This window comes from Budorcas taxicolor, chromosome 4 (assembly GCF_023091745.1).
Source record: "Budorcas taxicolor isolate Tak-1 chromosome 4, Takin1.1, whole genome shotgun sequence".
NCBI lineage: Eukaryota > Metazoa > Chordata > Mammalia > Artiodactyla > Bovidae > Budorcas > Budorcas taxicolor.
In genome coordinates, this window is record NC_068913.1 from 83653987 (window position 1) to 83679692 (window position 25706).

General features: G+C 39.2%; 1 protein-coding gene across 1 annotated transcript in view; it reads right to left on the reverse strand.

Annotated features, from left to right (window-relative positions):
* The window catches only part of POU6F2 (POU class 6 homeobox 2), a 498222-nt gene that overhangs the window by 386668 nt on the left and 85848 nt on the right, over nt 1-25706 (reverse strand). The window contains exon 2 of the mRNA XM_052639072.1: nt 6559-6730. Coding sequence (XP_052495032.1) covers nt 6559-6730 — 172 coding nt within the window. The remainder of the gene's footprint in view (nt 1-6558; nt 6731-25706) is intronic.

Sequence of the window (25706 nt, forward strand, 5' to 3'; positions counted from 1 at the left end):
TATTTCCTTCTCAAAGAAAAGACATTGGAAATTTAAATGGGAAAAACATTTAAAAACTAAGACTGAAATGGCTTTCATAAAAGGACAGCTGAACAAAAACACCAGTGGAGTACAGAACCTAGGAAGGCAATAAACAAGAAAATTTCAGAGCCACTTTGGCCGTCCACCCATCCAGTGGAGAATGGCAACTGTCACTATGAGCTTTCTCTAGCTACCTCTGCCTTTGGATATTTTTTAAAAATTTATTAACCTGACAGCAGGAAGCTTTACACAGATTGCCCCCTGACAGGGTGCCAGTTTGGTATAAACACTTTGCTATCGTTTTCTTTAGCATAAGAAAATCAAGAAACAGGAGAAGTGGAGCCAGGTGCAAATTTGGGCAAGCGCTGGCTCCTCCAACGGCCCCCATTCCCAGGGAGGCCCCGGATAATCAGGAGCAGCCCAATAGCAGAGCCGCATCCTTCATCCTTCCTCCTTCACATCTACTTTCTTTTTAATGTGTGCATGTCTGATGTATTATTAATCCCCAAACATAAACCAGCAAGGTCGCCAATCAAAGAAAATACCTGCTCTCTCACAAATTATCTGTTTACTGTCTAATAACCAGTAAAGTCCACTGCCAAAAGTCACTTATATCTCATTTTTGAAGTGGGAGAAATATTTATTTGGTCAGTTCTTGGGAAGAATAATACTCTGTCATTAAATTAGGTAATTAGCAAAGAAAACAATCTACTAAAGGGCTGAGCCTTGGGAGCCTGAATCCAGAATGCCCCTCTATTTATTAATTATGACACAAACCAAGCTGTATGAAGTACAAAAATATTATAATGTCATGTAACCTTTAAATTAAAACCTCCCAGACATTAAAAAAGGGGATCCTTTGCAGGGGTGATAGTACAGAGTAATGTGATTTCTAATACTTCACCTTCTTTCCACTTGTTTACAGGACCACTTAACCACAAGGACAACAAACTATAAGCATCCTAGCAATCAAAATGAAAGAAAAAGTGTAAATTTGTATCTGCATTTTGATTCACTAATATATTATGAAGTAGTAGCATCCTCAGATACTGCAATATAGAACTTTAGTCTTTATACAGAGGTCTGACCTCAGTACCCCAGGCATGGCAAAGAGATGGAAAAAGAAAACACTGAGAAAGTTCCCACTGAATCTATGTCATATATGGTGTACTTTTGTCCATCACAGTGACCCATAGAAATGAACGCAGTTCAGTGTAACATAGTGAGAACACGGTGAGAAGTTTGAACATCAGAGACATTTCATAGGAATTTATTTTTATTTCCAAGCTTACACATGAGTGATATTCAAAGTGGATTTATTTATCAGTGCACTATATTAATACTTTTTGGTGAGGGGAGGGACACTAAACTTTATTTGTCTAAACATACACAAGGGATTTTATAAAGAAATACCTTGGTGTAGTAGACTTTCTTAAATGTTAAGAAATGCCCCTACAGGCACACTCCCCACTCAGTAATCAGAAGCCCGCATGGGCTTGTTTGACTATGAAACCAGAATTGATTTTTGACAAATACCTTATCATGCCCCTCACTCACTTATGCAAATTGAGGTTTCTACTGGTTTCTTTTAAATCACTGGTTAACTCTAATCTCTGACTCAGATTAGTTGACTTTAAAAGATGTTATTTTAAGGTTTCTCTAGCAAAACACACTTTCCTCAGTGAAAAACTAGTATTTATTTTCAATAGCCATATATCAAAACTTTTAAAGATCCAAACATGGTACATATTTTCAATACATCTATTTCTCTAGAGAATTTTCCTTATCAACTCCCAGCTAAATCCCTCTTGGGCTTAAGCCCCATTACTGATTCCTTGGCCCCAGCCTATTTTATCAGAATTATAAATATCAAGACTTTGAAAGATGTTTAAATAAAGTAACAGTGATGCCATGATGAAGGCCTTCACTAATGCACAGGCGAGAGGCAGCTTTACCACAAAATGCAGTTCTTATAACACCCCACCAATGACCTCCACGCTGACCTGCAGAGACCACTGTCTCAAGGGGTGACAGACAATTTAGTTCTTTATCCTTTTGTCATTGGAAATGACTCCACTGCCATAAATTCTAATCAAGTCAAACTGGATGGCAATTAAAAAAAAAAAAATCTCCTAATGCATGTTTCTATGAGAAAGATAACAGAAAGGAAAGGAAATGAAAAACCCCATAGAGAGTACATTTTCTAGGCTAAGAATCACTGAGTCAACTTTCAATCCTTTTGCAACAGTTCATAAACAAATGACATTGAAAATACCCACCCTTATAAGTATCATTCCATGCAAGTATCATTGCTTTTAACCTAAAAACACACACTATCATAAGACAAAACCAACCACCAATTTTTATTTCAGGTACAATGTTTGTAAATGTTTTTGTTTGTTTGCTAAATGTCTCAGCTCAAGGCTTTAGAGCTGTGTGCCCAGTTCCCATGCAGTGGGTATAAGTAAGCAACAAACCCAGCCACGCAAGGTAGTTGGGACTGCAAGAAAAGCAATCATAAGATTTAACTTGAAACAATAAAAATATTCCCAGGAGGAAGACTTAATAAATCATCTTTCGAATTTCAAATATATATGAGAGAAAATATTTAGGGCATGTTTTATATGATCTCACTTCTGCTGCTGTGACTGCATGGGAAAACTTTAGTGCAGATTTTTTTCTAGGGATATATATTATTTTTATCCTTTCTGGGGCCATTTTTCTCACCAAGTTGTTGATGCTACCATTTGAATTTTAGCATCCAACTTGACTGAATGTGGAACATTGAATTTTTGATGGGCATAACTAAAAACGAAGCACCACATTGACACAAGTGCTATAAATGTCACTAGAGAAACACAGCAACCTCTTCCCTTTGAGATTGTTTGCCAAAGGCCAGTTTTGAGAGTGGTTTCGAATATGGACATCACTCATCACATATTAAATGACTGGCCCTGTGTGGCATCACTCATCTGATCACAAGGCTGAAACAGGGAGACACAGAACCAGATTCTCTGGCAATACTTCCTGAAGTGCAAGTCTACTCTCCCTCCATACTGCTTCCTCCGTCTCAGAGCTTAGCATAACAAAGTCAGAAACTGAAAAGGGAAGACTTCTTCCACAGTCTTTACAGGAACAAATAATGCACTACTTAATGATATCACAGAGAACGGGCTAACCACATGTTTCTCAATGAAATGTGAATTCATCTCTCCTAAGTGTACTTTAGTTTCCATGGCTGTTCAAGTTAAGCAAAACATTTCCTCTGATGTAATTACTTTATAAAACACAAGGGTCCTTTTCTGAACTTTCTCCTTAGGCTGGCATATGGGCTGCTGGTTTCTCCTTCTGGTATGCTGAGCCGCTCAGAGCACTGAAACAGTCTGCACAGTATGTTTCCCTTTAGATGCTGTTAAGTGCAGAGGTGCAATTTAAGGAGAGGCATAAAAGGTCCAAAGGTTCCTGGAATTTCCTTTGTTTATCCATAGAGGGCATCTGTATTAGTCTTTCTCCTGTACTTTTGGGCTGAAGGTGTCATACTGTGAGAGAAACAGACTTGTCCTCTGGACTGCTAATTTAACAAGACACAAAAAGAGGATGGAGCTCCAAAGAACTCTGTTTATACTGAAATTTCGGTTACAATAAAAAATGGAACTGTGTCTCCTGTCAGTAAATGTCTCTCCACAAAAGTAAACAAATCATACACAAAAAAATTATCTTAATCTTCTCCTTTCATTCCAGAAGCTTGCTTTTCAAAAATACAAGGAACATGCTATAAGAAGCATGGTTTGAGAGAATATGTTAGAAAATCATTGCTTACAGATAAACCTGGACACTCTCAGTTATTTAGGAAGAATGCAATTCTCCATTACCAAGAGAAGAGTATAATCATAACCATATATTAAAAATGAAAAACTTGAACATACTCAGGTCATATAATAATCATCCATTAAATTAGTATCAGTTAAGTGTTGCCAAAGTTGAGAAAAATTCTGAGAGAGTTATACTAAAAAGTTTTAGCCAGTTATATAAACTAGAATTCCTAATGCTAAGTCCCAAAAATATTTAAAGGTGAGAGCAGAACAGACCTAGTAGCTAAGGAAACCTGCAAGAACATTGAGATAATAAATGGCAAGATTATTGTTAAATGAAATGGACAGGATAAATATTCAATTTAATTTTCCATCTATCAGAATTTCACAGTAAAATCAGTTTGGGAAAAAAGGCATCCCTCTGAGGTGCTTTCTAGTCTGTCTGTCTCATATTTTCTTCAGTTTTTTTCTTAAGTTTTCAAAACTGCTCATCTGCTGGTTTCTACTTTATCTAATAGAAACTGGAAAATATTCACATGGTGTTTAAAAAGCACCCTAGAGATCAAATAAAATTAAGTGAATAAACAAGATATATTAGATATAAGATGTAGATTTTGCAGGGTTTTCAGCCACAGACTCCGAAGGTGAGCATTCCAAAAAGTAAAGACGAGTACCATCTAAAACCTACTAAGATTTCTAAAGTTCACTATGGTTCTTCAGTTTTACTCTGTAAAGATTCCACTTAAAAAATATATTTTCAAAGAAATTTTCATTCAAATTTCTTTGATCCCCCACCCACCTTGGATTTTTTTTAAAGTTTATTTCTCTACACACCACACCAATCAGTAAAAGGTGACATAACAAATCTATGACAATTTTCAACACTGGAAAATCTAAACAAATGTTGAGAAGTCAAAGTAACTGCTTTAGTTGGGAAAAAAAAAAAAAAAAACAATTTGGGGTTTCAAGTCAAAGTCCACAAAGAACATTTACTTTTTAAAAATGCACACAAAGTTTAAGAACACATAATTCATTATCTGCAGTTATGTTGAATTCATAATTGATTATATTTTAAAAGTCAAAGTGCTTGGTATTAGTATATTCAACATCAAAGAGCCTGGAGCGCAACTTTGGCCTTCCTGTAATTTACAATTTTATCTGCCTTCTCTCACTAACCCTTTGAAATGAAATGAGTATTTTAGGACATAACTCTTCCTACACAGATAAAAACTTAGACTACCACAAAATATTTCTTGAGAGTGAAAATGCTAAAACCTTAATGCCTAGGTATGGAAAATTTATGTCAGAGATGAAACTGCTGCTTTTCCAAGAAAGGGTCATAGGACCAAATTTCTTGTAACTGGCATCTATTATACTGTTAAGTATAAAATAGCATTTTACCAACAGAAAATTTGATACAAAAAGTTTCTCTGCAACACTCCTCTAATGTTAGATTGAGTGAGTATTTAAAATCAGATGAAAGCTCCTTTGCTGAAGCTGGCCTGAAGCTGCCAAACTATCTATGGTGCTTTCTTTCTATAGTTTCGCATTTTTCAGCTTATCTTTTTAATTGAATTAATAACTTTCTTAGAAAATCAGTCTATACTATGATGCTGTGTTTCTTTAAAATTCAGGCACTTGACTGTTTTTAACTTGTTCTCTTCCTGATCAATATCTATATATACACACACACACACACACATATCTCAGGTTAGTATATATACGTATGAACAGGTTAGTGTTATATATGTGTATATATAATATATATTTAGTGTCATAAGTATATAAACACTTGGAAATAATTAAAAGCAAGTGTTTCAGGAACAACTGTTCTGAAAACCTAATGTCACTCTATCCCATAAAGTGCTTCTCCAGCAGAGACATCTATCACCATCCATCACTCAGTCACATGCCTCAACACAGCCTGGTCCCCTTTCTGATTAGAGATCAGAGTTGCTTGAGTTGGCTTACAGAGTGTCGTCTGTTTGAATGACAGATGTCTTTGCTGGAGTGGCACTCTGCTTGTTCTTGTTTTGTTTACGAAACAAAGATTTCTAGAAAGGATCTGGGCTGCCTCCACATTTAGGATGAGGCTGTAAACATCTGTTAAAATGGAACGGCTGAGGGGAGGGATGCCAAGCACCTATTTTTTCCCTCATCAGGCTTGTAAAAGAAAAGACGTTCATTCTAATTGTGATTACAATATGTTATGTTTTTGAGCCATACCGGGAGCCACCTTTGTTTACCTGCAGAGAATGACCAGTATTGATATTTTTTCAGTTCCCCTCTTTGGTCTTTTGACTACAGATAATAACTCTTTACTCTCCTTCCCCTTAACAAAAGGCGGCGAAGCAACCCGAAACCGAGTCGATATTTATTCAATAAACGTTAACCAATTCTCACAATGGAACTGATTTCCTGATGATGATTTTCATCTGCTTTTTTTTTCCCCCAGTGATTTCTAGCCTGGGGACGCTAGCAATATCTGACCAGTCCAAAGGGGCAGGAGGAAGTTCCTGGTCGGAAAAAGTTTGGAGGACACCCTCCCAGCCAGCCTGGCATCAGCTGGGGTGGCTCAGCCCCCTCCAAGATGCCAAGATCCTCTTTGGTACTTAGAAGAAAATTGAATGAACAACAAGGGGGGGAAAAAGAGGAGGGGTGGGGGTGTGGATGGCTCTTCCGGACACCATGGTAGGAGTGAAATGAAATACCTAGACAGACTTACCGAAGAGCTTGCTGGGAGTGTCCTCGCTGTCATTTGATTCCACGGGCGCAAGCAGGGGCTCATTCAGCTCGCTGTCTGAAGTAGCAGCCTTGTCCTCACCTCTCAACTCCGCATTCATTTCACTCCGCACTGACAGCAAGGGCTTACTGACTTGTCCAGCTATCATTGGATCCTAGGATGGGGGAAAAGAGTGAAGGGGAGGAAAAAAAGTGGCCGCTTGAGTGTGTGCGTGTCCTTGTCTCCCTCTCCTCTTCTCTCTCTCTTCCACACACACACACACTCCCTCTCTCCCCTCTCTCTTATCTCTGACTGCTCCCGCTGTTATTGCTGGCTGCAGTCAAGTGAAGAGCTATTACAGATCCGAGTTCTCCATTCCTCCCCACCCTATTAAAGCTCAACTAGCATGAGAGAGATGCAGGAGGCTTCTGAGAGGAAAAAAAAAAAAAAAGGAAAGAAAAAACTTCTTTGAAAGCAACCTAACCAACACAGCTTTAATTGTGGGATGTGCTTTTGTGCGAATGTTTTTACACCTTGTGCTGTCTTGAATGCAGGAAAGGGGCGCGGGGGGGTGGGGGGGAGCGGAAAGTGCGGGGTTTGTACTTGGGCAACAGACTCAAAGGAAGGAGCACCCTAGGGAGGACCCATGGGCTATTTTAGGAAGCCCTCTCCCTGGGGGAGAAGCAATTAAACCCTATCCCGAGAGCAGGAAAAAAAAAAAAAAAGAGAGAGAGAGAGAGACAGGGAGAAAAGAGTCATCCAAAGGCTTTCAATGAAATGAAAGAGATTTCTTATGTAAATTCTAGCAGTATCTTTAGAAGTTGACTTTGCTGGTCCCAGATTTGGGACTGCAGCTGACTCCAAATCAAATGAACATTTGAAAGCAAACAACAAAAGAGATGAAAATTGGTTTACAGTTTTTGAAAGGAATTGGAAAAAAAAATACTTACAAACTCTGTTCAACAATTCGGATACCTAGAGCACCCTACTCCCAGAGCATTAAAGAAAAAGAAAACAAAGATCGCCTCCGAAAAGGCAAACTTTACCCCCCAGTATTTTAAATCTGCTTTATCTTCAGCTCATTAGGAGGGCATTTTAGGTTCAGCAATATTTTCCAAGGGAAGCCTTTTATTCCACTTGCTAACTAAGGCGCATGATACTGTGGTGGCACCGATATCGGATGCAGAAAAGCCAAAAGTGCCCCTTTTGCGTTATCTGGGAGCTATTTATTGCCAAGTTCATGCCTAAATGGTTCCTGAGCAGGAAACAGGTGACCAGTGCCAGAGCAGGTGGGGCCACACGCTCCCTGTCCCATCATTACATTGGTTGCGGTTTGCCTGTGGTTATTTTTTTTTAATGTATTCATGCCTGAAAAGTGAATTTGATATGACACATGATAATCTATGAAAATGTTAATCAATACAAATAGTTTAAGCTGTCATCAAATGCACTTCTTTAGTCAATACTCATACCACAGAAAACAATGTCACTGTCACCAGGGCTTAATTTGCACAGCACTTAAATATTGGACTCTGTGCATCAATGCACTTCTTCTTCAAATACTGTAGGTAAACACATTTTCTCCCTATTTAAGGCTGAAGCACTCAGCACGCATTTAGCTGAGCTGAATCCTCCCTTTTGAATACCTTGATAGGTCCACTGGAGGGCAAAATTAATACTTAATTGAATCTCACAGTCATCAAAATAATCAATACTTTTTTATTATTTATTCTTTACAGTCTGTTGACTGTTTCAAACCTCTGAGGGAATGGTGGAAAGGATTCATGGCTTTGAAACACTGTCATTTAACAAGGTAATTTTCAGTGGGGCATTAGGGGTTGTGAAACATATAATAAAACAAAAATGGTGGCTTATAATAGGAAGAAAGAAAAGAATTATATTTCTGCCATCTAACAAAACAGGATAAATAAAAAAGCAAGTGCAGAGAGAGGGAGAAAGGAGGGGGACAAGGGAAGCGAGGAAGACTGGCTTTTGAAGGGTTTTATCATATCAAGAGCAGAGCCGAGCTTTCATAATGCTGACATTTCTCATCCTGACAATCCTAAACAAGTGGAAAGGATGAGATCGCAGATATCATCTTTCATCACATTCCCCAGCTTAAGAACCAACATGACAGCTTCTCTCCCCTTTACACTGTTAATTACTAAATAAAATACTACTCTCTGTCAGCATCAGATTATTGCAGATAGCAACCACAAACATTCCTCCATTGTCTTCCCCCTCGAAAACGGTGAGACCTACCTTGAACTCTTTAGAGAATAAATTAGGCTTGTCTCACTGTATTGTAAATATTTGAAATGTAATCAATGTCATCAATGCGGTCGATGCACAGTATTGTCAGCCTAAATTTGCTGGTGATAGATTAGCATTTCATTTACTGTGTTTGGAGGCAGAGGTTTGGAGCACTTGAAAATTGGCGGGGGTGGAGGGGGTGGGGGGGGCGGGGTGGGGCGAGGGTGGGATAGGGATGGGACAGGCAGAGGGGAAAGGAGACACAATTGTTTGGATTCTTCTGATTTGGTGAGTAGGGAAGGGTAAGGCAGGAAAGGGAACATTACCTTACCTCGTAGCTCCACATGAAGGAGAGTGCCCAGGTTTAAATTCTAGGACATTCATTTTACTTTATGAAACATTGAATCCTCAGTCTCTCTGATCCAAAGAAGTGGGTGTGACTCATTTGAGACATTCAGTCTCTGTGGCCACACTGCTCATTTGAGCATTTTTGAAGATGGTGTTAAAAGAAAACTTGTGTTGAGAATGACATTCACTACCCTCGTGATAAGCCAAACATGGTTATTTATGTATCTGGGCAGACTTCAGAAAAGAATATTCCATTCCTGCTTTATTTGTGAATGGTCAAACTGAATCCTGAATGCCACAGAGGAGCTGAAATGCAGCTGCTAAGTTCAAGTGCACTTAAATCTTTAAGATGTTTCAGTCTAGCTGATGTGTGCAAAACATGTACTGGCAGATGGTGTATATTTCTGACCATTAGCTCTTCTTCTTTAAATTACTTTTATGTACCTCATCCTTGGCTAGGTTTCCAACTAGTGTCTCAGTGACTTGAGCTTCGAAAATTCAGGAGTTTGTCATTCATATACTCATTTGATTTTTCATGTTACAAAATCCTTTACCTTTTCCATGATGCAGCTGTAGCCCACATATATATGTGTTTGACATGGTTAAACAGCAAACCCCCAGCGAGGTAGAGAGCAGACAGCTTTTAATCACAGCTGTAGCCACTGGGGGGTCCATTTGAAAATGTGTCATAAGCAGTAACCACAGAGTACAGTCTTACAAGGGATGGGCGGGGAAGGGAGGGAGTGGTGTGTGGTTACCTTTTTCAAGTAGCACTTGACTTGGAAGTTGTTTTTTCCCTGCCCAAAGAGATGGCAATGTGTAAAATACTTTCTGCCAAAGTAAGGAAAGGATTTCCAACATGCACTGACCTGGGTACGTGCATAAGTTCCACATGCACAAGGATCTCTGAAGCAGCAGATAGGAAGAGAAAGAACTACTGCAAGCCAAAAATACAGTGGGTGAAGACTTCTTACTTGAAAATTTGAAACTGTCACAACTAGAGTTGTAGAAGTTGGGATTTCTCTGCAGTTCATTCATCGGCCCCAGTTAAGGAAAGGGACTTGTCCAAGATGGATCTCATACACAGGACATGCGTGTGCCAATATAGGGCACTCACAAGGGTCCTAAGAGATCCAAGAGCCAGACAGTAAACAAAAGATGAAATGAGAGATTCAGTTGCCATTAACAAAATGTCAACAAAAATTTTCACATCCTACAATGAAGGGACTACAGTCAACAACAGAACCACAAATAGTTATTTAAATCTCCTTTGGGTATTGTTAAAGAAATAAAAATAGATCACATATATTGACTGCCTTTACCAAACAGGCAACTCAGCTATATTTAATGTCACTCAAAGTATGCAAGGTATTTACCTCATTTCAGGGATGAAGGACTGAGATGCAGAGAAGTTAGGTGACTTATCCCAAAGCCACACAGCTAGTAAGGCAAACCTGTATTTGAATCCGAGGAAATTCATTTCCAAAAATCAGCATTTTTTATACAGCACCCTCTACTGGGTGAAAAAAAAACAAGGATCATGGAGGAGGTAATCCACAGTGTTTCCCAGAACATCAATTATGGACCAGGAAAGGCTTTAAATCCTGGAGAACTGATTCCCACAGCATGCCGTGTATACTGTCTTATTTGCTTCAGTCTCTGGAAACAAAACACCTCTCTGTCTGATGCTGCCTGAGGACAATCCGTGGGGTGACAGGGTACGGTATGTGGGACGTCAGACAGTGTCGCACCTAACATAAACTCAGCAATCACTTAACTACCTCACCCTCGGGTTTCTCATCTGGAAAATGAAGGTGTCGAAATAAAACAGTATTTTCCAAAGTGTATTCCACAGAACACTTGTCCTAAAAAAGACTCTACAATGAAGGAGTTTTGCAATCATACACACATAGAAAATATACCAGAAAAGTCTGCCGGGAAAGAAACCAATTCAACTCTGACTAAGCTAGCGTTTCCCCAAATTATCTGACCATGGAAGACCTTTTCCTTACAATCTGCATTATATTATCTAACGGACCTAGTGCTTCTTGAAACATTTTAGAATGTGCCTGCTTAGATTACAGCTAATGTAAATTATAGTTCTAATTTTTAACCATCCTATAATAATAAGCTAGAAGGCTTCAGCAAGTACATAATTGTTCCAGTGCTTCTCATACTCTTTTACCCAATTAATATTCCTTATAGTTGATTCACATACAATTATACACAGCTTAGTATACACTAACTGTAAATACCCTCTTCATATGCTAATTTCTGATTCCCTTCAATTTTTAAATAAGGATGTCCCCATGTATTTCTGTCATAAAACCTTTATGTGAAGAGCAGATATAGGGCCCTGTGAGAAGGGAAGATTCAACTTAGAGTTTCACCAGGCTGTTAAAAAGAATACCAAATAGACAAAGATATAATTCAGCTAAGGCTTCAATAACTTAACCAACAGAGTTTTTGTAAGCATAATCATTCTCATTTTATAGTCAGAGAAAACTAAAGATAGCGAGATTATTAACTCAGCAAAGCATCCGTGTCCGGTGGCAGCCACGCGTTGGAAATACCCTCGCCCCTCTAAACTGAGCTTGAACTCAGTCCAGCATATTTTTATGTACACACAAACCAACTATGAAGCAGGCAATCAGAACAGCTTTGAGGAAAAGGTAAATTAGATAGACAGGCAGGCTTTAAAAATCCAAGGAAACAATTCATTTGGTCACAAAGTGCCAGAGTAGGGCAAAGTTATACTCAACAGAGCTATTTCTAGAACTCAATAGAAAAATTACATCCATTATAAAGAAAAAGAACTATATTGGATTTCTCTTCCCCCACCCCTTAAAATGCCACGTTTCAATTTAGGAAACAGTAGAAACAAATTACCTACAGCCAATTTAAGATGCAAAGACAGCATCATATTTTGTATTTAATTTCCCCTACTGCAAAGAAGTAAAAATCAAAATCACAAATGCATGAAGAGGAAGAAAGCAGACCATAGTGAGTTTGGGGAGAAGGAAACTTCAAGTGTGGATTTTGTTACCTTAGTCATGAAAAGAATTTTGTTTTTCTCTTTCTTTAACCAATTACCAAGTATTAATAAGGTTAATGAAGTTAGTTCTCAATATAAAACTTAATGTACTAAAGAATGTTTTCCTCCAAAAGTCACAGAGTTTCCAATTCAATATTTTACCATTCAGTACTTCTTCCTTCTAGTAATATATTTTAAGAAGACATTCTATTTGACTTTTGAATATAAGACCATAGTTCATTTTTGTTTTCCCTTTATATATGTATCTATATATCCATATTTATATGCCTATATGTAACATACATACAGTTGAAAATCTGAAAATTGGTGAAGACCACAAGACAATAAAAATACCATAAATTTACCCAGCACTGATTATTTTATTTTAAATATCACTTCCTTGACTGCAAACTAAAACTGTTTTTGAGAAAAGCAGGAAATTCCACATTTTTAGCAAATACTCAACAAACAAAATTTGCATTACAGTAAATTTGATTATAAAGCTCAAACATGTATACACCCTCAGTAAAATCACCCCACAGCAGATTTTCATAGCCACACCTCAATCCCAACCCAGGTTGCCTTCTTCAACCTGATACTCCCAACTGTTATTTCTTTCCTGTCTCTCCACTTTTAGTTAATCCTATCCCATAATAAAGAAGTTGCATGTTTTATGAAAATTAAGCAGGGCATTCAAAACAGAAAACGAATGCTGGACTTTGGGAGTAAAGTACTCAGGAAACTTCAGGACACTTCATGGATGTCCCCTGATATAGCATCTGCATGACTGGCATGAATCACTGTCTCTTCCATCTTGGATTCTGGGCCAACGTGGCTTTATTTATTTCAAAGAAAAAATATGAGACCTGAGCAAGGTCCTCGATAGGTAGTGGCATAAGAATACGTTTTGAAAGGTAGAAAGTGTTACACAGAAAGACCTTTTTTCACCACACCTCTTCCCTTGTTAAAGCATCCAGTGAACTGTGGGTTACTTTTCTCTCCATACCTTCAATTGGACCAGGAAGGTAAGCTGTAGTGGATGCTGTGATGTGCTACACAGATCCTTGATTCAGGACCAACACACTCACTTCCCAGCTGCCAGAGATGATGGCCAAGGATGTCCTTCCCAGGAGCCACCTTGCCTAAATGGAGCTTCTTCCAAGGTCATGTCCCTTCTTTCAGGGCAGCCTAGATTCTGCCTTATGGCCTTCAAAGGCCAGACTTATTCTCTGCCCCTGTAACAGAAAAGGTTTTCAGACCCCTGAGGTCAACTCTGAGTTTGGTCAGTTGCCTTAATCGATATTCATGATCCAAAGCTGGTATTTAATCAGAAAGTCCCCACTCCAGGCATGGCCACCACAATCCCACAGCTGTATCAATTCTCTGTCAACCACTCTCTCAACCTACCTTTTGCTAATTAGTACAAAGCTAGTGGAGGTGATGGAATTCCAGCTGAGCCATTTCAAATCCTAAATGACGATTATGTTAAAGTGCTGTACTCAATATGCCAGCAAATTTGGAATACTCAGCAGTGGCCACAGGACTGGAAAAAGTCAGTTTTCATTCCAATCCCAAAGAAAGGCAATGCCAAAGAATGTTCAAACTACCACACAATTGCACTCTTCTCACACACTAGCAAAATAATGCTCAAAATTTTCCAAGCTAGGCTTCAACAGTACGTGAACTGAGAACTTCCAGATGTTCAAGGTGGATTCATAAAGGGCAGAGGAACCAGAAATCAAATTGCCAACATGGATTGGATCACAGAAAAAGCAAAAGAACTCCAGAAAAATATCTACTTCTGCTTCGTTGATTACACTAAAGTCTTTGACTGTGTGGATCACAACAAACTGTGGAAAATTCTTCAAGAGATGAGAATACCAGACTACCTTACCTGCCTCCTGAGAAATCTGTATGCAGGTCAAGAAGCAACAGTTAGAACCGGACAGGGAACAATGGACTGGTTCCAAATTGGGAAAGGAATACATCAAGGCTGTATATTGTCACGCTGCTTATTTAACTTCTATGCAGAGTACATCATGAGAAACGTTGGGCTGGAAGAAGCACAAGCTGGAATCAAGATTGCTGGGAAAAATATCAATAACCTCAGATATGCAGATGACACCATACTTTTAGCAGAAAGCAAAGAGGAACTAAAGAGCCTCTTGATGAACATGAAAGAGGAGAGTCAAAAAGCTGGCTTAAAATTCAACATTCAAAAAACTAAGATCATCGCATCTGGTCCCATCACTTCATAGCAAATAGATGGGGAAACAATGGAAACAGAAACAGACTTTATTTTGGGAGGCTCCAAAATTACTGCAGATGGTGACTGCAGCCATGAAATTAAAAGATGCTTGCTCCTTGGAAGAAAAGCTATGACAAACTCAGACAGCATATCAAAAAGCAGAGACATTACCAACAAATGTCTGTCTAGTCAAAGCTATGGTTTTTCCAGTAGTCATGTATGGATGTGACAGTTGGACTATAAAGAAAGTTGAGCACCAAAGAATTGATGCTTTTGAACTGTGGTGCTGGAGAAGACTCTTGAGAGTCCATTGGACTGCAAGGAGATCCAACCAGTTTATCCTAAAGGAAATCAGTCCTGAATATTTATTGGAAGAACTGATGCTGAAGCTGAAGCTCCAATATTTTGGCCATCTAATGCAAAGAACTGACTCATTGGAAAAGACACTGATGCTGGAAAAGATTGAAGGCAGGAGGAGAAGGGGATGACAGAGGATGAGATGGTTGGACGGCATCACCGACTCGATGGACATGAGTTTGAGGAGGCTCTGGGGAGTTGGTGATGGACAGGGAAGCTTGGCTTGCTGCAGTCCACGGGGTCTCAGAGAGTTCGACATGACTGAGCAACTAACTAAACTGATAGTAATTTTGAGTGAAATTGTTTATCAACATGAATGGAGGTTAGAATGGTATTCTCATTTGGTTAAATTAGTCATATTCAAGATATATGTTTTGGCTAAAATATTTTGAAGACGTTTCCCATCCTTGCAGGGCACCAGAGAATATTAAGAATCCATCAAGTCCTGTCACCTATACTCTTGGGGCTAGTGGCCTAAGGTTTGATACTCAAACTGTCCCATATCCAGTCTTTGGGTCAGAGAGTTCTAGTTGCCTAATGTTGACCATGTAGGAAACTCATCCTGCTTCTAGAATCTTGCCATATCTGCTTTAATGAACTTTCCATACCAGGTGTACACTGTTCACCTAAAATGACAAAGAGCTATGAATTTATCAAGCCTACAGACAGGTTGAACAAACTATTTGGGGATGATTAATAATTTGGGGGCTAATCATAATATTGGGTGATATTTAATAAATATATTATGTATGGCAGCTTTGGACTCAGAACTTGTTTTCATTGTAACCAGGTAACAATGCTCTGGGGATGAATTAAGGTCTCTCCTATATCAAATCATTACAGACTGCAATCATCTACCAAATAGAGCCCGCTAATCATGCAAATGAAGTCTGTCTTAAGCCATTGTAACATAACCGATTACACTGGGTGATGAACCACAGTGTCTTAGAGGGCAAATAAGGTTATTTACAGAGTGAAAAACAGTCCAGAACTCATTTTCAAAAAATGGCCCAGGAAACTTAAACTGTTTGTTGCCTCCACCAATCCCCAATATTTTATCTAGGGGATAGTTAGTTAGGATGAATGCCCAGAATCTTTCGGAAGGATAAAATAAAATTGCAAAATATCTGATTTGCTATGGTGCCAGAGGATGATATTTTATTTCATACATACAGGCAGAGTTTAAGAGTCTTGTCTTTTTGCTGAGGTTTGTGGAACTTCAGCTAAGTGTTCAATCTCCTCCTTCCCTCTCACTTGCTATCAGAGTTTCTATCTTTCTCCATGTTCAACCGTGGGTGCCACATCTTCTTAACTCTGCTAATTGTCTAGAGACAACTCCAGTTAAAAATCAGAGCATCAGACACAACTGTATTTAAACACAAACAAGCTAAACAGCCCATCAGCGTAGGACGAAATAACAACATCCTAATCAGTGGTCTGCTAGTTCTGGACTACTGCAAAGCATCTAGTCTGCAGATAGACGTAGCTCATCTAGCTCATCACCTTGAACCTCCATAGCTCCTTTGCTCCCAAGAGGTTAAAATGACTGTATGGGTGATGCTTCATGTATACTTATCTAGGAAGAAAGGGAGACACTGATATTGACAACCTAATAGCACCATCAATTCAATTTCCTGCTGCCTTTGTGAAAAAGCATCAATAAGAGTTCAATCCAGGCTCATCTCGATCTGGTCTTTTGGTAATGGGGTTATATAGCAGTATCGACATTGCATACACATACCCTATATTCATACATTCTTTATAATCTGATGGCTTCAACTAGGTATCAGAATTTAATCAGAAAACAACACAGATTAAAAAGGACTTGCATTTAGAGATTTGAATGTATAGGAGTTACAAAGAAAAAACATGTTATTTCTATGCCACAAAACTTACTTTCTAGCATCTTAGAAACTTTAAGAAGTACTTTATATATTAATAGCAACTTTTTGCAAATGTGGATGATATAGTTGATTCACAGAATGGAAAGACTTGGTCTCTAGTTTCAGAGTTCTCAAACTGACAATCGATCTCAGAAACCCTAAAGTTTTTAGGGAGGTCCTCTAGGACCTCAAAGGAGGCAGGGGAGGACCAGAGTGACTGCTCCCAGTTTTTAACACCATTTTGGCTTCTCTCGTCTATTCTGTATGGAGTCTTCAGTATACTTGAAGAAAGGGTTTCACAAGTTTCCCCATGTTACATATTTGCAATGCATCACAGATGCAATAAAATCATGACAGTTTTTCGGTTGGTTAATCACTTACTTTTCCTAAAGACTTAAGTGATAGACTCTACAGCTGAGATGTTTGAATCCTTTGCAGACAGATCTGTCTCAGAATTCCCAGTACCATGTCTAATGCAAAAAAAAGCCTCTCAAAAAATGTGTTGTGACTGATTGATTGATTGTGAAAATGGAGGAAGGAAAGAATGAAAGAAGGGAGGGAGGAGGGGAGAAAGGAAAGTTAAGAGTAAGAATTGTTCTGGGTTGATATTTTTAATATTTTAAACATACATTTAATCATGTCCGAAATTACACAATATGGAACTAAGGCTTCACTTTGCCAGCAAAGGTCCGTCTAGTCAAAGCTATGGTTTTTCCAGTAGTTATATATGGATGTGAAATTTGGACCATAAAGAAGGGTGAGTGCTGAAGAATCGATGCTTTTGAACTGTGGTGTTGGAGAAGACTCTTGAGAGTCCCTTGGACTGCAAGGAGATCCAACCAGTCCATCCTAAAGGAAATCAATTCTGAATATCCATTAGAAGGACTGATGCTGAAGCTGAAGCTCCAATACTTTGGCCACCTGATGCAAACAGCTGATTCATTAGAAAAGACCCTGATGCTGGAAAAGATTGGAGGCAGAAGGAGAAGGGGACAACAGAGGATGAAATGGTTGGATGGCATCACCAACTCAATGGACATGAGTTTGAGCAAGCTCTGGGAGATAGTAAAGGACAGGGAAGCCTGGTATGCTGCAATCCATGGGTTCACAAAGAGTCAGACACGACTGAGTGACTGAACAATGACAAAGGTCTCACTCGACTATCTTACTCATCTCGCATTGAACGCATATACACACTGACCCATATTCTACCTCCAGAAATGTGAGTTTGGTTTTATGTGATTCTATTACTTTGTTTACCATAAGACAAGAATGGAGGAATTTAATAGTAATGCTTGAAGAAGAAAAGGAAAGTCCTGTTTTTCTCCTTAGGACTGAGGCTGACTGGAAGCAAAGCTACCTCTAGTCCAGGGGATAAGCTTGACCAAGCAACGCTGGACTCAGGTGGTCCCAGATGACGGCCTGGCTGGCCTACCATGGGCCTCAGCCTCATAGCTCTGTCCATGCCTCTCATTAAGCCTAGAAGATTCTCCCTCTGATGCTGCTCCTACACAATTCCCTCTCGTTCCCAGTTATCCCATGGTCATTCAGGAGCAGTATCATCAAACATACAGCACATTAGAAATATTTTATTACAAATGTTCTAACTCTATCGTTTTTATCAGAAGCAAATATTCCAAGAAATGAATGAAATGAATAATCCATTAAATATGTGGACACATCTAATTCTGTCCTTCCATTCTGAGTAGCCAAAGACGGACAGTGGAAGAGGAAAACTTTTTATTCAGAAAGTATCGAGTTCCTTATAGTTTCAAATTTCCATAAATAAATGGAAAAATCCATTCTGCCCCCTGCTGTCAGACTAACATTCCTAAAAACCCAGTTTAAAACCTGAAGTTTTAGCAGTACCTTCTAGGTTGGGCCCAAATCTTACTTAATGTGCCAGACCCTCCCTCTCCGACCAGGTCTCGCTTTTCTCTGGCTGAGTACAGCTAGGCAATGTATGGCCATAGAAAGTGCTGTTCACATTTTTGTAAAGATTTGTAAACATATTGAGATTATTTTCTGGCAGGTGTCAGTAAAGTGTCCAGGACTGTCTGGTCTAATTTTTTAAAATATTTATCTATTCAATTATTTGTTTGGCTACACCAGGTCTTAGTTGTGGCACGTGGGATCTTTTGACCAGTGATGGATTCTGGGTCCCCTGCACTGGGAGCACATAGTCTTAGCCACTGGACCACCAGGGAAGTCTGGTCTAATTTGCACAGAGATGCTTTCCCTTTGGTCTACACAGACCTCCTATAGCCAGCCTCACCAGGATCCTGTACACCCCCACGCTCCAGTGCTAGGATGAGAACTTGGGCACTGGAGACAGACAGCCCATGCTAGAGCCGGGGGCAAGGACCTTTTTACCCTCTCTGAGCCTGTTTCCCTGAAAGGAAATGGGAGTAATAACAGTATATGCCTCATGGGATAGCTTTGCAGGTTAAATAAATAATTCACAAAGAATGCTTACAATAGGTGAAGTGCATACGAATCATAAGATATATATATATATATTGCTTGAGGTCTATGACTCTCCTAACGAAGTAGGAATATTTGAGTATTTTATCTTGGAAAAGTTCCTTAACCTTCATCTCATTTTCAAAAGGATTCGTGATCTACTTCCTCATCTCCTCTGCCCCTCTCCCTACCAAAAAAATCAGTAAGTAATCATTGCTGAGGGGTAAGGGCCTGTCATTGCATCTTCCTACTCCAGATGTTGGATGGTGTCTGCCATTTCATATGCCCTCACTAAAATATCCATTAATTTTATTTGAAAAACAAAAACAAGAATCAATATCTATAGATAACAGGAGAAAGACCACAAATTTGTTTGATTTTTAAAAACCAAGTTACTTTGATGTCTTTTTGAGAAGGAATTTGCTTTATAAATCCTCAGATCTTATTTTAAGAATGGTCAGGGGGTTGTAAGTTCTGCAGAACTGTATCCCTGAATCGTAACAGCATCTGATTTTTAATTTTCCAAGATTCATGTAGTCAGGTTCTCTTGAAGGAGCCATTCTCTCTCTGTTCAAAAGGCCCTTGTCTAATTGATTTCACTAATAGGTGTTTTCCTTTCCTCTCCTCTCAGAATGCAATAACCTGGGCTGGACTAATTACGTGGTTTTGCTACCTTGCTACTTCCTGTCCTTGCTAGCAATTCAGGCAGCTTTTGCTCACCCACTCTAGCTCCTGCAGAGTTTGCCTCTCCTTTTCTGCCTTGGGTCGGTACAAGGCTGCCCCTCACCTCAGCTGCCCCCCTTCCCTCTCTCTCCTGTAATCCACTCTCCTTTAATATTCCAAGGGTGACCCTTGACTGTCCTTTGAATGCCGCTCCAATTCAAAAGGCTTCTGAGCTTTTAAGACTAGCAGAGATAACATAATTCCAAGGAGAGGGGGGTAGGGAGGGAGGGAGAATGTGATTGGAAAGATTAGCTAAATCTTCTCATTCCTAGGGATTTGGGCTCTCACAAATACATGAGCTGGGAGTTTTGTTTTGTTTTTTTATGGATTCTCCCCACCCCCTCAGCTATCTTATTAACCTCTATTAAAAATATTTTGTTTCCAACCCAACCATAAAAAGAGACTTAACTGAGTATTTCTTTAAATCTCTAGCCTTTGAAATTGAGGGCAATTTTATAGCAAAGCTGGCTTGTATTAATATTTATTTATGTCCTCTTTGGTTTGCATGATTGGGGATGGCTCTGAATCAGGGTCTCCTTAAGGCAAAACTGATGCAATTCAACAAATACTTATTGACAGTTCATCATGTACGAGGTGTTGTGCTAGGGACGATGGGGAATGAAAGGCTCAAGAAACATTTGCTACCATCAAAAATTTCACCATCTGTAGATATCAGTAAAAGAATGGTTTCAGCATCCTCTATGAGCCTTGTATACTTTCTTTCTCATATACAACATTTTCTTGGCATCCTTTATCTCCCTTTTCTGTAAAGTGTCAGTGCAAACTAAGCATTTGGACCATGCCTGCATACACACACGTAACACCATTTCCTTGAACCATTGTTTTAACATCGTTACAGATGCTAATGAAATAAGTATGTTGCTTCACTCAGGACATTTTAACTGGACTTTTCTAACCTTAACCTGCAACTGATGACCAGCTATCTTTTGACTCAGACACTAAAACAAGGTAGCAACACAGCTATCCACAGGATCACTGGCAATCAAGGGCTGTACTACCAAGTGGAACAGATGAAGGATCTGAGTTATGAATTAAAGAATTGCTTCCCTCATATCCTCAAGCACCTACTTTAACAAAAAAAGGTTAATGGGTTGTCGAGAGGAAAACAGACCGGTTTTAACAAATCAGTAAGGCACACTCATAAAAACAGAGAAAAATGGATGTGCTGAAGTCTTTATACACAACTGGCTCTTTCAGTGGGTTTAGAAGCCTTCATTCCCATTCCCACCCCTCAATGAATTTGCTTAGAAGATTGTTTCATAGATTAAAAACGCACAATTTCAACTCAAGGCCAGCTGACTTATCCTGAATCTATGTAAGTAGGTCCATCCCAATGACATTAAGGTACCAGTGGCCCCAAGAAGGTTCGATCATCATCCACAGCTGGAATGCAGACTCATTATACAATCCTCTTTTATTCTACTCCACTGAGCTTCTGCACAATTTCTCCCCCAGCACATGCACTGTGCCTGAAAAATTTTCCTGTTTCCCACACAAAATGAATGAGAATTGGACTATTGCTGAGTTCTCCTTTCTCACTACTTAGACTACAAGGGCTCATGTCTCTTCTTTTCGCCATGCCCACTAACAGATGGGTCCTGCTGGGCAGCTCTGCGGGATTCACACTCTGCCTGCAAGGCTCACCCTTGGCTTCTGTATCTTGAGGGGGCCACCTGTGGACAGTCATTTCCTTAGCATGTCAAGCAAAACTCTAATCAAACCTGTAGAGTACTCAGTTGAAAAAAATCAGGAGGAAATCCTTTTTTGATTGAATACAAGTAGAAAAGTAAATTCAAATTAGCACTGAAATCAACTAGGAAACACATTCCTGAGCTTTTGATATAAAAATAGAGGCAATGGTAATAGATTTTTAAAAATCGAGTTTTTTAAATCCAGTGGAAAATAGTTTGATTTGTCATTGCAGAGTTGGACTATAAAGAAAGCTGAGCACCGAACAATTGATGCTTTTGAACTGTGGTGCTGGAGAAGACTCTTGAGAGTCCCTTGGACTGCACGAGATCCAACTAGTCCTTCCTAAAGGAGATCAGTCCTGAATATTCATTGGAAGGACTGATGCTGAAGCTGAAACTCCAATATTTTGGCCACCTGATGTGAAAAACTGACTCATTTGAAAAGACCCTGATGCTAGGAAAGATTGAAGGTGGGAGGAGCAGGGGATGACAGAGGATGAGATGGTTGGATGGCATCACCGACTCAACGGACTTGAGTTTGAGTAAACTCTGGGAGTTGGTGATGGACAGGGAGGCCTGGTGTGCTGCAGTCCACGGGGTCACAAAGAGTTGGACATGACTGAGCAACTGAACTGAACTGAGCTGAAGGATTATTAGAGATTCTTTACTCTTCATTTAACTTGGATATCGGGAGTGGCTTTTTAATGCTATTTATTTATTCAACAATTATGTATTGAGTGAGTACTGTGTGCCATGCCATCACTCTTCACGGTTTTGAGAACACATCATTGAGCAAGACAGGTCAAGTGCCGGCCACGCTGCAATTGCAATAGCTTGGGGAGACTGACAATAGCAAATTTAATAAATAAGGAACCATCATGATACTGGGTGGTGATAAGAGCTATGAATAGAAACCATAATTCAAAAAGTGCTATGAATAAAAATCATAATTCACATGCACCCCAGTGTTCATTGCAGCACTATTTATAGTAGCCAGGACATGGAAGCAACCTGAATGTCCACTGACAGATGAATGGATGAAGATGTGGAATCTGTATCTATATACACAGTGGAATATTACTCAGCCATAAAAAGGGGACAAATGGGTCATTTGTAGAGATGCGGATGGATGTAGAAATTGTCATACAGAGTGAACTAAGTCAGAAAGAGAAAAAATATCATATATTAACACATAAAGATAGAATCTAGAAAAATGGCACAGATGAACCAATTTGCAGGGCAGGAATAGAGATGCAGACGTAGAGAGTAGATGGGGGGGAGGGGTGGGCTGAATTGGGAGAACGAGATTGACATATATACACTACAATGTGTAAAACAGATACCTCGGAGGAACCTGTGGAATAGCACCGGAAGCTCAGCTCAGTGCTCTGTGATGACCTAGATGGGTGGGATGCAGGGAGGGGATGGGAAGGAGGTCCAAGAAGGAGGGGATATATGTATCTACGTGGCTGATTCACTTCATTGTACCGCAGAAACTAATACATTGCAAAGCAACTATTCCCCAATTTAAAAAAAAAGAAAGAAACTTAAAAGAGAGAGAAAACAGAGGGAGGTGTGGGGAAAGTGTGGGTGTGTAACCTATAAGATGATCAGAGAAGTGGCACAAATAAGGGACCCTTGAGCAAAGGCCATCGTGACAAGGGGAAGGCCATGTGAATATCATAAAGGGACTCTGAGAAAGAGTCTGGCCTGGGAGCCTTTATGGAGTCTTCAAAGACCAGGAGGCTGAGGTGGCTGAGAGGTGGTGCATGGGTGGCCAGAAAATTGGGTGCCAGACAAATGGGCATGGCCAATGGGCATGATCAATGGGCATAATCGAGTGGGGTCTTCTGGGCCATTGGGGGATTTGGGGTTTAATTCCAAGTATGAGTGGAAACCATTTTGAGCAAGATGCAACAGGATCTCCCTCGTCTTTCAAAAGATTGCTTTGTGGGAGGCAGAGTGAAGCCCAGAGAGAAATGCCTTACAGTTTGGGTACTAGAGTAAAAACATTTTTAACAGCTTTATTGAGCTGTGACTGATACACAAAAACTGTATATATTTAATGTATACAATTTGGTGAGTTTGGACATATGCAAACATGTGCAAAACCATCATGAGAACATATTCCATCACCTCTAAAAGTTTCCCCCTTTTATGATAAAATTTTATTAAAATAAAAGTTTACAAAATGTCTATTGTACCACCTAAAAGGTATTATTTCTATGGAACCAGAAAACATTTCAGTAACTTGAATCTTATAAAACCCCAAATTCTAGCCACATTTTTTTCTTGCTATCTTATTCCCAATAGCCTTCACATCAACGTAACTTCTTTTAAGAAATTAATTAAATGAACGATCTCTCAGCCTTACCTGCTTTTCCAGAAGCTGCCCTGACTGCTTCCTTCTTGTTTTTGAGGATTGATTAAATTATTACTCAAGTCCAATTGGGCGGATGCAGCCAGGTGTGGAAGGAAGGGGATCCCTAACATCACTGAGGTTCATTCTTATTGATATTTGACTAGCTGGTTTCCCTGATAGCTCAGCTGGTAAAGAATCAGCCCACAATGTGGGAGACATGGGTCAATCCCTGGGTTGGGAAGATCCCCTAGAGAAAGGAAAGGCTATCCACTCCAATATTATGGCCTGGAGAATTCCCTGGACTGTATAGTCCGTGGGGTCACAAAAAGTTGGACACGACAGAGCCACTTTCACTTTTCACTTTCAATTCAGTTTTAAAGAAGTCACTTTAAATTAATTTGAAGTCTCCTTCACCTAAATCTTCTGTTGGATTCAGGGCAAATGCTTGGTCCTGCTCTACAACTGCTAACTGTGATTCTCACATTCCATGGATCAGAACCATTTGAGGGGTGATGGGGTAGAGGGGTTCAGTACAGAGTCCTGGTTCTTTCCTCAAACCTGCCAAATGAGAATCTCAGAGGGCATGGCTCAGAAATATATATTTGGAACAAGTTCTTCAGAAAATTCTTGTGAACACTAAAGTAGGGGAAGCCCTACCTTAAAAGTATGTTCTGAGGAATACAAAAGGTTACCAGATTTTCTCAACATTTCAGAAGAAAGCATGCCATAGCAATGCATAGATTCATAACTTTTAAGTGAGAGAACACTTTATAACTCCCTTCTATTCTGTCCTCTGAGTTGTAAAGTTTGGGGTATTGAACCATTATTGCATATTCTCTATATTTCCAACTTTTATCTTCTATCCTGTCAATATCATCATTCATTTTGAGTCATATTATATTTTAAACTCTATTTTTTCATCTATGTCTACCTTGAACTTTGGAAATATGAATCTCATTGTAGAGGTCTTTGAAAGGTGTATATGTGTGCATACATCTATATATATACACACATACATACAGTATGTCTATATACAGTCTTTGTTATCTTTGTTAATGTTTATAGATCCATACTGCATATACAAGTTAGTATCCTGATCTTTTTGACGGCTATCATTCTTTGGCAATAAAGTATTTTTTTCTGCCAAGCATTTTTAAAAATTGAAGTATACTTGATATACAATGTTGTGTTCGTTACAAGTGTCAGCACAGTGATTCAGTGTTTTATATATATATACATATATATATATATATTCATTTTCATATTATTTTCTCTTATAGGCTGTTACAGAATATTGAGTAGAGTTCCCTGTGCTACAGAGTAGGTCCTTGTTGGTTATTGATTTTATATGTAGGAGCGTGTATGTTAATCCCCACCTCATAATTTATCTCTCCTGCTAGGATCCTGCTTTTATAATTCATTTTTCATTCAATAAATATTTGTTAGAGCTCTAACAATGTCTATCAGCTACCACGTGTTAAGCCAGCTGAGCACTATATCTGCCATCACAGATATTATTATATTATACTGTAACTATGTTCTGCAAATGAATTACTATCCAAAATTGTGATTTCAAGCAACTAAATATTATTTACACTAACGGGTGTGCCATGGCTTATTGAAATCTTTCCTAATTACAGAACAGTCTGGGCAGTGATCTTTGAAATGGGGTACATGAACACAAGAAATGGGGTACATGTAATGCATTGAAGTTCAGGAAGAAAGTATTAGGATTTTAATTTTTATTCCAGTTTTTTCAGTTCTATTT